Consider the following 12,976-nt stretch of genomic DNA (forward strand, 5'->3'; position numbering starts at 1 on the left):
TGAAATTAAAAATCTTTCCACTGATGGAACTGGGAAACGGAATTATTTTCAAATATTTTCCCTTCCAGTAGCATCTGTCATTTATACATGAAACTGCAAAGATCCCTCACAGCAGTGACAGTTTTGACACCTGAAGGAAAAGTGTGAGGGGAAGGGACTGTCAGTTCATCTAGGACTACAAAAAGATACTTTGAATGAAGGCCTGGAATTTAGCTACTTTTTGGATGCAACTGTATAACTCCTTACTATACTGTAAAACAAGCCATGACACAAACACAAACAAGGACCATTCAAGAAAGAAAAGAAGCAGCCCTGTTACAGAAGGTGTATAAGATGACACTGACTGACTAATCCCATAATATCTCAATGGCATGGAATACATCACTGCTTCTTTATGTCTAGTGTGACTCATACAAAACATACTTGAAATGGATTATGGGAAAGAGAAAGGCTTGAAGAAAAACAAGATCACATTGATATGGCAAGACTCACTGGCTTCTATTTTGCAGAATACATAATAAAATTCTATAAGAAGCAGTCAGAGTGATTTTGAGTTGTTAAAATAGCTCAGAAAACAAAGATGGAGTGAAGAAATAGATTTTTTAGTTCTAAGGTGGAGTTTCCATTAACTCAGCAGTCTTAATTATTTGTAAAATTATGATATATAGGGCAAAAATAGACAAAATTATAATTTAGTTAACTTTAGTGTTCAATTTCATGACCTACTGTATTATTTCTGAAGAGAATGTTTACTAAAAGAATAGTCTTTCCTCAACTGCAATATTCACCAGAGGCATTGCTAGGGAAGGACTAAGGAGCAATTGACCAAGCTACGGGTTTTTAGGGGGAGTGATTGTTTAGTTGGCGATGGGGCAGTATTCCTGAGTTTACCTTTGAAAGGTTGAAAATCAACCTACCAAACTGCCCTTTGTGCGAACCGGAATGACAAAAATTGTCAGTCCGATCTGCACCGAAGTTCGAAAATCAGCAAATCAAAATTCAAGATTCGCTGCTTTTCAAACTTCAATTTGAAAGACATAGCGTAATGCAGGGGGGCAAGCCCCCCTGCACCCCCATGAGGGGGGCTGCACCCATCCCCACTCCCCTACTTTATTATTCTAACTCCAAGGTCGCACTACAGTGGGGAAAGGGCCCACTTCCCGATCCCCACTATAGTGCACCCCGCCCCAAAAATGCCGAATCTGCAGTGAGCGAACATTACAGTGCATTCGCTCATTGCACATTCGATGCATTTAAAGCCAGCATTAATTAAGAGGAAGTGAATTTGATTTGGGGTTTTTAGTGACATGTGACTTTACTCTTTGTATAAATCATTGGTTTTAAGTTGTTTTTATGTGGATCTGAAGACGCGGTAACTCCGTGAAAGTGCTTATCCTTTCTTTTTAATAAAGAATCTACAAAGGACGTTTCTTGGCCTTCATTCAGCTCTGTTGGTTTGCTCAAATTTTATTTTTTTTATTTGGACTAATTTGCTTGTGAGCTACCTTTAGCAGGAGTGGGTGCTGTTTGTTTTGCTTGAATGTATACACTGTAATTAATGTAATTGCTGAGGGCTGAAGCACTGCAGCACTTTGGGTGTGGTATTGCATGCTGTTTGTTACATTTATACTTGTGCTATAAAAATACCTATGTAAACACTTCCAAGTAAAGATCCTAAATCTTCTAGACTTTGTAGCATATTTGGGAGACACATGTGTATATCTCCTCATTGTTTCTTTGTGAATTGCTTAGCCAGTATCTCTTTCCAATCGTTGTGAATTGCTTAGCCAGTATCTTTTTCCAATCCTTTATAACCTTGTCTGATTGATGATAGTTATCATGCAATATTTTATATGCTTTACTAATTTATTTTATTTTATTTTACATTTGTTGACCAGGATAGTCCGACTGGAATCATGTCCATTTTCAGCAGAGGCCCGGGGAGAAAACTCCAAAAGAAGCAATAAACATTAAAACAATGAAGAAATTTACAGATTTGATATGTACAAAGAATATAAAAGCAAGTTCTCAGGTTAGAGTTTCCCCCAGGTTACAGTTAGGGGAAAAAGAGTTAGCCAGGCTTTTTACAGTAGCAAAGCCAGTTTAGAGCCAGATGTAGTTTGTCTGGTTTTAAATTGGGTTAGGGAGGAGAACAATGTAATATCAGCTGGGAGTAGGTTCCAAACTCTACCAACAGAGTGGAGTCACCAGCTACATTGTTAGTTTTGATAGTTTGAATTAGTAGTTTGTTTGAGGAGTGAAGCAGTCTTGGATTGTTATGAGGGTGATAATATTCTTAAGAGCTGGTATATAATCTGGGTTATGGAGGATTTTCTTGGCCACAATTAGAATGTTAAATTGGATAAGACTGAGAAGTTCTAACCACTCAAGTTGTTTAAGGTTGATGCAGTGATATGTTCTAAAAGGCAGACTTGTGGCAAACCTGGCAATGTGATTGTAGCATGTAGACAGTCTGTTAAGTACAGACTTGTTTAGATTAGAGAGAAGGGGGGAGGCATATAGAAGTGTTGAGAGTAGGCGAGAGCGGGCTATGATGATCTTAGCTGGAGGGGTTAAGAAGGCTTTAATTCTGTATAGTGACCCAAGTTTTTTATTGACTGTCTTGAACAATTGGTTTATGTGTAGGTCAAATTTTAGGTTATTATCAATAATGAAGCCTAGTAGTTTTGTAGAAGGGTCAGGGGGAGTATTGTCTCATCTTTTGCATTTATGGTGAAGGTAAAAGCAGTGGCCTTTGTGTGAATGAGAATAACAGCACTTTAGTTTTTTTGGGATTTAGCAACAATCGACGTTCAGAGAGCCACTTTTCTTTAGTATAAAAGGTGGACTGGGTAACAGATCTCAAGTCTGCAGAAGATATTAGCTGAACAAATCAGGGTGGAGTCATCAGCGTACTGGATACAGCTGATATTAGGGATGACCGTATTTAGGTCGTTAATAAAGATGAAAAACAGTAGGGGCCCTAATATGGCACCTTGTGGGACACCAAAGGTGTTAGGTAATAGTTTAGAGGGCTTATTCTGCCAGAGAACAGCCTGCTGCCTCCCACTGAGGTAGGATTTAAACTATTGAAGGGCTTTAGAATCTAGGCAGAAAGTCTGTAGGGTGTGAATCAATAGATGATGATCCACCATATCAAATGCCTTGGAAAGATCCAAGAAGAGGGCTGACGATATTTGATTATTGTTAAAGTTATTATTAATGGTATTGGTAAAAGCTAGCAGGGCGGAGGTCATGCTATATTGTGGACAGAAGCCATGTTGGGTATCAGCCAAGAGGTGATTCTGGATTAGGTGGTGCATGAGTTGTTTGTGTATATATTTTTCCATGATCTTTGCAAGTGGAGAAAGTACAGCTATTGGTCTGTAGTTGGAGAATTCAGTGGAGGAACCTCCTTTATGTAGTGTGATAACATAGGATGTTTTCCAAATGGTGGGAATTTTAGCCTCAGCTATGTGGCAGCTTCTGTTCTAGGTTCTACTAAAAACTTACATATGCATAACTTTGATGCAAATAAAGGTTCCTGACCCATTTTAACTAGGTTATCTTTTATATCAGCTTAAGCAAAGACTGGTTTAAAAACACCTATTGGATGTACATTTTCAGAGTTTCCAGTATCTGATGATATCTTCAATTAAACTCTATGTCTTCTTTCAAAATATAAAGATCGATAGACAGACAGACAGATAGTTAGTCCTGAAGGTCACTGACTTTTGCCTGCAGTCTATTTATTAGTAATACACAATAATCTGTAATGTACAATTTTTTGGGGAGGATTTGTGTGATGCATTCCTCTTCACATTGTTTACTCAGCTTTGAGACAGTTTTCAGCGGCTAACTTGTTTTTGACAGTTTACATTAATTTACATTTAGGAGAAAATTGCAAGCAATGAAATGCAAGTGGCCTGCCCTCAATCATTCAAGCAAGACCACTCTGCAGCAACCAAAACTCTCCGTTCAATTTTCTGGAACCTAGCTCACAACCAGCTGAAGCCTAATGAGTGGAAGAAATTAGCACAGTACTGGAAGTTTGCAGATGGTCATATCAAAATCATCGAACAGCAATGGACAGGTAAGGGGCTTTACAACCACTATAAGATACAGGACACCACAAGGTACCATTGTGACTATTGAGCACATAAAATTAGAAAAATAAAGTTGTTTATAGATACAGGATGTATCGTATGAGATACTGCAGTGGATTATATTATTGTTTTTATAAAATATTGGCTAAAACATTTGCTTGTGTTCATTACATGTGAAGTAGGTTAAGTATACATCATCCTAACACTGCTACATAGAAATGGCAAAGCTCTCATAGTGCTGAAGTAGTTAAGTGGACTCCCTGCTTCATTCATTGTTAGGTTTTAGGATTTCTTCAGCTAACTATTGCATCCTCAGGAAAGGAATACACGTTAAGCTTATTTTACTGACACAATAGTTACATTTACCACTTCTTAGTTTATAGCCAGCCCTCCCAGGTGTGCCAGAAGCTGCTGAAGGCTGTGGAGGTGGAAGGCAAAAGGGGCACATAGTAATCTAAAAGAGCAGGTTTTGACTGTCTACTACCATAACAGGACCATGTCCATGACATGAGTTGTATATATATATATATATATATATATATATATATATATAGTGCAAATATGAGTTACTGTTGGAATTACTGCATAGAAGTTTCATAGAAATGTACAAATGAAGCTAAAGTTGCACCTGCATGATATGTGATCCGGTAGGCATATATTCAAAAGTCAAAGAAAAAAGTGCAGCCATGCCATTACACACTTACTGTTGCTATGCAGAGAGCAGCCACCACAGAAGAGTGGCAGGAAGCGGTTAACACTTCATTCAGACTGGTAAACACTTCAGTAGGACTTCAGAAAAAGTCTAAATGAAGTGTTTAACAGCAGATTGCTGTTAGTGCTCTACTGTGTGACTAGAACTTAACAGTAGTAAGAAGTAGTTACAGTGTCAGAATGGTGCTTAACAGAAGTGTTTTTCCTCCAAATTCCAATCATAATCACAGTGATCCATATACTACAAGTCATTATCCCTCAAAAATAAGGCATACAATGCCTCAGAGAACATCTAGATTCTGGCAGTGTCCACAACTCAGGTTGGAGAAGTGGAGTTTGGCACTGGCTTATTGAGGGCTTCTTCCCTGGACTCACCTGTTCTACAAGTGGTCCTGCTCAGTGGTGTGTAAAGAAGGTTGCTATAGCTTATGTTTGTGGGTGGTGGGGGATGGGGACAGAGAGATTATTATTATTTCTTAAATACTCCTTGCAATAAAACCTTAGAGGTGCACACAAAAGGTCATTATAACTTGTTTGGGACTGGAAAAGTGCACTCATTATTTTTCAGATTTTCCTCACAATTAAACCTGAGAGGAATAGGCAGAAGTTCACTGAGGCTTTTGTAGGCCTGTGACAGTCCAGTCATTATTTCTTTAACCTTTCACACAATCATACCTCAAAAGTATGCACACAGCATCACTATAGCTTGTGTAGGGGCAGTGTACTGTCTAGCAGCAACAGGCTGGAATACATGACTGATATATTTTTTCTTTTTCTTACAATCACGTATGAGAAGTGTATATTCAGGTGGCTAACTTTGGGAGGTAGGGGTAAGGTGGCATATTGTGAATATACATCTGTGATCAACAAGTTAAAATATGTTACTATATTCTGGTTGCCGGATAGATACACATAGATGGTAGCTGCCTTTCAGGGGTGGAGATGAAGAGGCAAGCTGTATGATGTGTGACAGTAGCAACTTGAAATATATGACTGAGGCCATTTATTCATTCACTTTCATCCCAACCTAACATCACAGGGATACACAAAGGGTGACTTTCTTTTCTTTTTTTCTTGACAATGAAATAGACACTATTCTAAGATAAGATTTGTGTATCTTTGCAAGCATTTATCTTCTCAGAGTTTTGGAAACTACTTTTTCATTAACTTTGATCATTAAGCCTTGGGATCAACAAATAGATTGAAGTTCTTTAGCTAGTCATGATTTTTCTCCATGCCATAACTGTAATAACAGGCTGGGAAAAAAACTCTAAAATGTACCTAACAGCATCTAGAATCTCATGACCTCTGAGGCCCATGCAGCCTCCAGACTATCAGCTTAATTCTGTTATTTTCTCCATGGTTATTACACTGTAGTCTTGGCCATTTAGGGAGCGGTTAAGGGATGCAGGAAGAAAATAAAGAGTAAGAATGAATTTCTTTCTTTAGCTGCAGTCTTTGTTTAGGCCATCTTTGCCTCAAAATGTTTTTAAAAAAAAGCTTCAAAATTCAAATCAGAACATCTAGACCTCAATGGCTTCTGGGAGGAGGGGGAGCTGAGGCCTCTGGTGTAATTTGATTATTTCCTCCTCATTTATTATGGGGTAATCATGGGCAGTTAGGCTATTTTGAAACAGTAAAGGAAAAATCTAAAGAGTAAAACAAGAAAAAAGCAATCTAAATTGTGTGGCAAGGCCAGGATGAGGGGAAAGTAGGGGACACATGGGGGGTTGGACACCATCAGGCCCATGGAGTCCTTTTCCAAGGATTTCATTTTATCAAAAGCCAGAGTCAAAATATTCAGTACTGCCTGGGACTGCTCTTCATCAACAGGGTCTGTTACACTCAATTAATCATTTAATAACACTGTAAAATCTGAATAAGAAGAACAGTATGCAGTATGCTTGGTTTTATCAGATGTATGGTATGTAATAATTCTTTTGATTGTATCTTTATTTACTACAATGTATCATACACCTGGTTGGGTTGCATAATAGTGCTAAACATGCCTTTGCAAACCCTCCTCAAACTTTTTTACTTAAATTTAGCTATTGGCTGGCTTTGTTCCACACTGCAGTGGTGACGCCCCTTGAGAAGGGTGGCCTTACATCTGACCTGGATAGTTAAGGTGCTATTGTCCTTACAAGACTCATCTGCAAAATCATGGGGTGTATCGTAACAAACCTCATAAACTGTGATATCAAGACTCTTGTTTGACTTGACCCCCAACAGTTTTGTCTTTGTGAAGGGTAGATCCTATCAGGTTAACCTGGTGAACTACTTCAAAAGAGTTACAGAGGCTGTAGATGATGCCCAGAATTTTGTAGAACATCCCTGATTTTGCCTCCTATTTTTGCGCTGTCCCTCATAAAATATTTGATTTTCTGGTAAATTACTCAGGATAATACCTATCAACTGTCCAGAATTTTGCATAATGTCCAGATTATTGCCTAATGTTTTTGGTCAGTTCTTCAAAAAATTGTGGTTTCTGGCAAACCATTTAGGACTGTGCTCACTAAATGATGAAACATTTGAGCTTGAGACTTAATATCCTTCAGAAAATGCATGCGAATGCAAAAGTTTATTTATTTTTATTTTTATTTTACATTTGTTAACCGGGCTAGTCTAGCTGGATATATTTCCATTTTCAGTAGAGGCCCGGGGAGAAAAGCTCCAAACAGATATAAAAAGTATGAAATATTGTTACATGGTAAATAAGGGATTAATAAAAAAAGAGAAACATACAACAAGTAATTATTACATACTAAAGATATTAACAGTTGAGAAAAGCAACAGTAAAAATATTTACACTTAAGAAAGCAAAAACAAATGTAACACAGTAAGAATCATGTGCAAGTATTCACATCAGGTTGAAAGATTTCGGCAGTAAGTTAATTAGAGTTTAAACAGTGTCAGTCTTACTTACATGACTAAGCATTAAAATGTTTGGAAGTTTGGTTGGAAGAGGAAGAAACAGAGTTGAAGAGGGTGGTTAGTCAGGGTTACTACAAGGGCATAACCAGTGCATTTGGAGGTGTTTTTTAAGTTTTTGTTTAAAGAGTGGCAAGGATGTGATTAGAGTTAGTTCATTGGGTAACAGGTTCCAGTTTTTTCCTGCTGCGTTAGTAAACAGAGAGTCACCAGCCATATTATTAGACTTTGTTATGCTAGCGAGGAGTTTACTAGAAGAACGGAGGGAATTCAGATTTTTATAGGGGATTAAGAGTTTGGAGAGTATAGGGGTGTTATTGGGTTGGTAAAATATCTTGTGGGCAATCGTGAGTTGGGGTATTATCAGATGGTTTGGGAATTCCAGCCAGTCTAGTTGCCTAAGATTAAAACAGTGTTGGGTTCTAAAGGGATTGCCAGTAGCGAATCTGACAATGTTATTATAGGAAGTTGCTAGTTTGTTAAGGTTAGTTTTCTTTAGGTTGGTAAAAATAGGTGAAGCGTACAGAAGAGTCAAGATTAGATGGGAGTGAGCAATCTTGGTTCTGGCTGCTGGGGTTAGAAAAGGTTTTATTCTATATAAGGAGCCTATGTTTCTGTTGACTGTTTTAATGGTGTTATTTATATGGTAATCAAATGTGAGGTTATTGTCAATGGATATTCCTAACAGTTTAGTGGTAGAGTCTTTGAAAATAATAGTGCCATTATTTGAAGAGATTGAGAAATCCATGGGGGAGGACTTGGTAGTGGGGGTAAAGAGAAGGAGTTTTGCTTTTTTTGGCATTAAGAAGGAGGCAGCGTTTTGTAAACCATGTTTCTACAGTGTTGAAAACATTTTGAGTAAGAGAATATAGTTCAAATGGAGAGGTTGCTGAGCATATTAGTGTGGAATCATCTGCATATTGAATGCAGGTGGCTTGAGGAATTGCTACATGGAGATCATTGATAAATAATGAGAAAATAAGTGGTCCATGAATGAGAGACTCTTATGGTGACTGGCAAAAAGGATGAAATATGATTTTCCCAGAGAACTGCTTGTTGCCTGTTGCTGAGGTAGGATCTGAACCATTTAACAGCCTGAAAGTCAAAGGAAAGGGATTCAAGAATATTGATTAAGAGGGTGTAGTTTACCATGTCGAAAGCTTTAGAGAGGTCAATAAAGAGTGCAGATGAGAGGATGTTTTTATTACGGTTTCTATTGATGGTATCTGTAAAGGATAGAAGGGCAATAGTGGTACTATGTGATGGCCTAAAGCCATGTTGACAGTTTGCTATTATGTTATGTTGAGAAAGATGATGTAAAAGTTGTTGGTGAATGCATTTTTCCATAATTTTTGCTAAGGGTAATAAACTGGCCAATAGTTAGAGTTAAAACCCATTGTTCTAGCAGCTTTCTAAATTTATGAGAGCAATATTTAAAATCTGACTCAGATTTGTTCGTTTATCCCAATTATGTTTGTGTTTGTCCAGAATTCCAAAGCAAATGTTGAGAGGTATGCAGAGGAGAGGATTAGTCAGTTACTAATTCCAGACTTTAAAGTTTCCTACTTCTTCAGAAAATGCATGTTGATGCTAAACCCATTCTGTTAAAATTTTAAATAAACAAATAATATTTGAAAATTGTCTCTAGTTTTGAGCCTTCATTCCCCCGTTATGTTTGGCGTTATCCAAAACTCTTGTTGAAAGAAGTTGATGATATGCCTTAGAAACACATAAGTGTTTCCATGACAATTGCGATCTCAGGCAGATGGAAGAAGATGATTTTTAGATGAGCAAAGATGATTTATTACACAAATCATGTTTTTTCCAGCTGCCTGAGCTTGCAATTTCCTTATAAATGCCAGTTCAGATGATTCTGTATAGTCTCTACTCCACTGGCATTTTCAGGCACATTGGGCAGCTGTTGAAAGTGGGGGGGGCTCTCTTCCCACCATCACCCTATGGTTCTGGTACCCATGCTGGGGGCACATCAAGCAATATGCCTTTTGCTAGTTCCATAATCCTTTTTCTTAATAAAACTTGTACAGAAACAGAAACTGCTATCAGGTACAACCTGTTGTTAATTCCTCAAGCCTGCAAATTTCCTTTCTTAGTGTTATAATATGGAGTTTGAATGGTCTCTTAGTTATCTCCACATTCTTACCTACAAAGCGTATTTAGTGACTGGGTTATGGAGTTGTAGTGTTTTGTTGTCATAGCAACCAAAAGATAACATGACTGCATAACAGCTCAGCACTATCTGGCAGGATCAACTCTGTCTCCTTGAAATATTCTGAGCTCACATCACGTTCAGTCAAGCCCAGAAACAGTCTCTCAAGTTTCTATGCAAATATGACACAAATAAGAAGCCTTTTTTGTAGGGAGTCAAACCTCCATGTGGGAAAGTTCACCACCAAAACCATTTCTTGTATTACTCTAATTCCAAGGCCATTGCATCTCAGAGAAGAAGTAATCAATGACAGGGAATGTAACACCCGCTTCATTCTTTCTCTGATGTGCATTGATTGCAAATCACCCACAGCTTGCCACAGTGAAAGCATTATGACCCTGCTCCAATAGGAAGCAAGGAATGAAACACTAGCAACTACCACAGTGAGTTGTTATGTTTGGGAAACTGTGAATCAAGCTCAGATGGTCTGAACAAATGACTGTGGACTCTATTGGCTGTAGGTGACCTATCTAGGTGGTGCATTTCAGTATTAAGATAAATGTAAGCTACACTGGATATAAAAAGTGTACACATACATCTGTTAAAATGCCAGGTTTTGTCATATAAAAAAATGAGACCACAATAAATCATTTCAAAACTTTTTCCACGTTAATGTGACCTATAACCTGTACAATTCAACTGAAAAACAAACAAATCTGTTAGGGGAAAAATATAAAAAATAAAAAAAACATACAATAAGCTGGTTGCATAAGTGTGCACACCCTTAAACTAATACATTGTTGAAGCACCTTTTGATTTAATTACAACATTCAGTCTTCTTGGGTAGATGTCTGTCAGCATGGCACATCTTGACTTGACAATATTTGCCCACTCTTCCTTGTAAAAGCGCTCCAAATCTGTCAGATTGCAAGGGCATCTCTTGTGCACAGCCCTCTTCAGGTCAACCCACAGATTTTCTATTGGATTTAGCTCTGGGCTCTGGCTGGGCCATTCCAAAACTTTAATTTTCTTCTGGTGAAGCCATTCTTTTGTTGATTGGATGTATGCTTGTGGTCATTGTCATGTTGAAAGGTGAAATTCCTCTTCATATTCATCTTTCTAGCAGATGCCTGAAGGTTTTGGGCCAAACATGATTGGTATTTGGAACTGTTCATAATTCCCTCCACCTTGATTAAAGTTTCAGTTCCAGCTGAAGAAAAGCAACCCCAAAGCGTGATACTGCCACCACCATGCTTCAGCGTGGGGATGGTGTTCTTTTGGTGATGCAAAGTGTTTTTGCCCCAAACGTACCTTTTGGAATTGCGGCCAAAAAGTTCAGCCTTGGTCTCATTGGACCATAACACGTTTTCCCACATGTTTTTGGGAGATGATGTATAGTTTTGCAAATTTTAGCCACGCCTGGATGTTTTTCTGTGTAAGACAAGGCTTCCGTCTTGCAGCCCTACCCCATAGTCCAGACATATAAAGAATATGGGAGATTGTTGTCACATGTACTACACAACCAGTACTTGCCAGAAATTCCTGCAGCTCCTTCAGTGTTGCTGTAGGTCTCTTGGCAGACTCCCTGACCAGTTTTCATCTTGTCTTTTCATCAAATTTGGAGGGATATCCATTTCTTTGCAATGTCACTGTTGTCCCATGTTTTCTCCACTTTTTGATAACTGTCTTCACTGTGTTCCATGGTATATTCAATGCTGTGGAAATTTTTTATACCCTTCTCCTGACTGATATTTTTCAGCAATGAGATCCCTATGATGCTTTGCAAGCTCTCTGTGAACTATGGCTTTTGCTGTAGCAGGCAACTGAGTAAATGTCAGGAAAATCCTACTAGGACAGCTGAACTTTATTTGGGGTTAATCAGAGTCTCTTTAATTAATGACAGGTGTGTACCCAAGAAGACTGAATGCTATAATTAAATCAAAATGTGCTTCAACAAAGTATTAGTTTAAGGGTGTGCACACTTATGCAACCAGCTTATTGTATGTTTTTTATTTTTTATATTTTTCCCCCTAACAGACTTGTTTGTTTTTCAATTGAATTGTACAGGTTATAGGTCACATTAAAGGTGGGAAAAGTTTTGAAATTATTTATTCTGATCTCATTTTTTATCTCACAAAAACCTGGCATTTTAACAGGGTTGTGTACACTTTTTATATCCACTGCATGTACAACTTCAGTTTTGATGAATCTCATAGGAAATGGGGACAAAGGAAGCCATGAAAATAAAATTAATTATTGCACCAGTTAGAAGCGCTGTGCCAGTCTAGTATAACAGTATTGATATAAGAAATCACTGAGGGCATGAGCTGGTTATCTGTGAAGGACACACAAGATGATACTGGCTGGCTGTCATATTTCATGACTACTTTTTATCTAGTCTCTTGATTTTTACCAGTTTACAGCCATTGTCAAGTATTATTAGTTCATATTCCATTTTAAAACTTTCACTGGATTTTTATAATTTCTGTCTGGAGTTCTATGCTCATTGCCCTTGTAAGGTGAGTGCTACAGAGACTAGCTAACCTCTCTGCCTATACTGTATTGACAAGCCCAAGAAAGGGTAAAATTTGTGATGTGTAGCCTGGCTTTGTTGGCCTTATTCAATTATTAAAGACCTGTAAAAATAAGTAAGTGGCTATGGTTGCCTAAATGTGCAAATAGTGTCATTACTGAAAGATGCTAAGCTGTAGTTCCATTTGGGCACATTGTAAGGTTGTTACAGTTTATCTGCCAAGTTGATGTACTTTGATTTGGTAACCTACTGGGTGTTTGTGAAGTCATCATCCATAGATGCACTGTTTGCCACACTTGTTCTTCACTCCACATTTGGCCTCTTCACTAGCTTGTAGAGGAGCTTGATTTACTTTAGCCTAACTGAAGTTACGCTTTATGCTGTTCTTTCCCTTAAGTCAATTGCCCTCAGCAGTAGACCATTACCACTGAGAGTGCTTATTGTGCTGTGGTGATAAGCACACCTGTAGTACTAGTTGTGTAGGCTACTGTGTCCCATATCCCATTCAAGCAGATAACATTTGAAAGG

General features: G+C 38.1%; 1 protein-coding gene across 2 annotated transcripts in view; it reads left to right on the top strand.

The window, feature by feature from the left end:
* The window catches only part of ANKDD1B (ankyrin repeat and death domain containing 1B), a 1,083,940-nt gene that overhangs the window by 937,652 nt on the left and 133,312 nt on the right, over positions 1 to 12,976 (top strand). For both annotated transcript variants that reach the window (XM_044063959.1, XM_044063958.1), the window contains exon 13: positions 3,895 to 4,093. In XM_044063959.1, coding sequence (XP_043919894.1) covers positions 3,895 to 4,093 — 199 coding nt within the window. The remainder of the gene's footprint in view (positions 1 to 3,894; positions 4,094 to 12,976) is intronic.

Source organism: Protopterus annectens, chromosome 2.part2, assembly GCF_019279795.1.
Source record: "Protopterus annectens isolate FY-2018-M chromosome 2.part2, PAN1.0, whole genome shotgun sequence".
In the NCBI taxonomy this organism is placed as follows: domain Eukaryota; kingdom Metazoa; phylum Chordata; order Ceratodontiformes; family Protopteridae; genus Protopterus; species Protopterus annectens.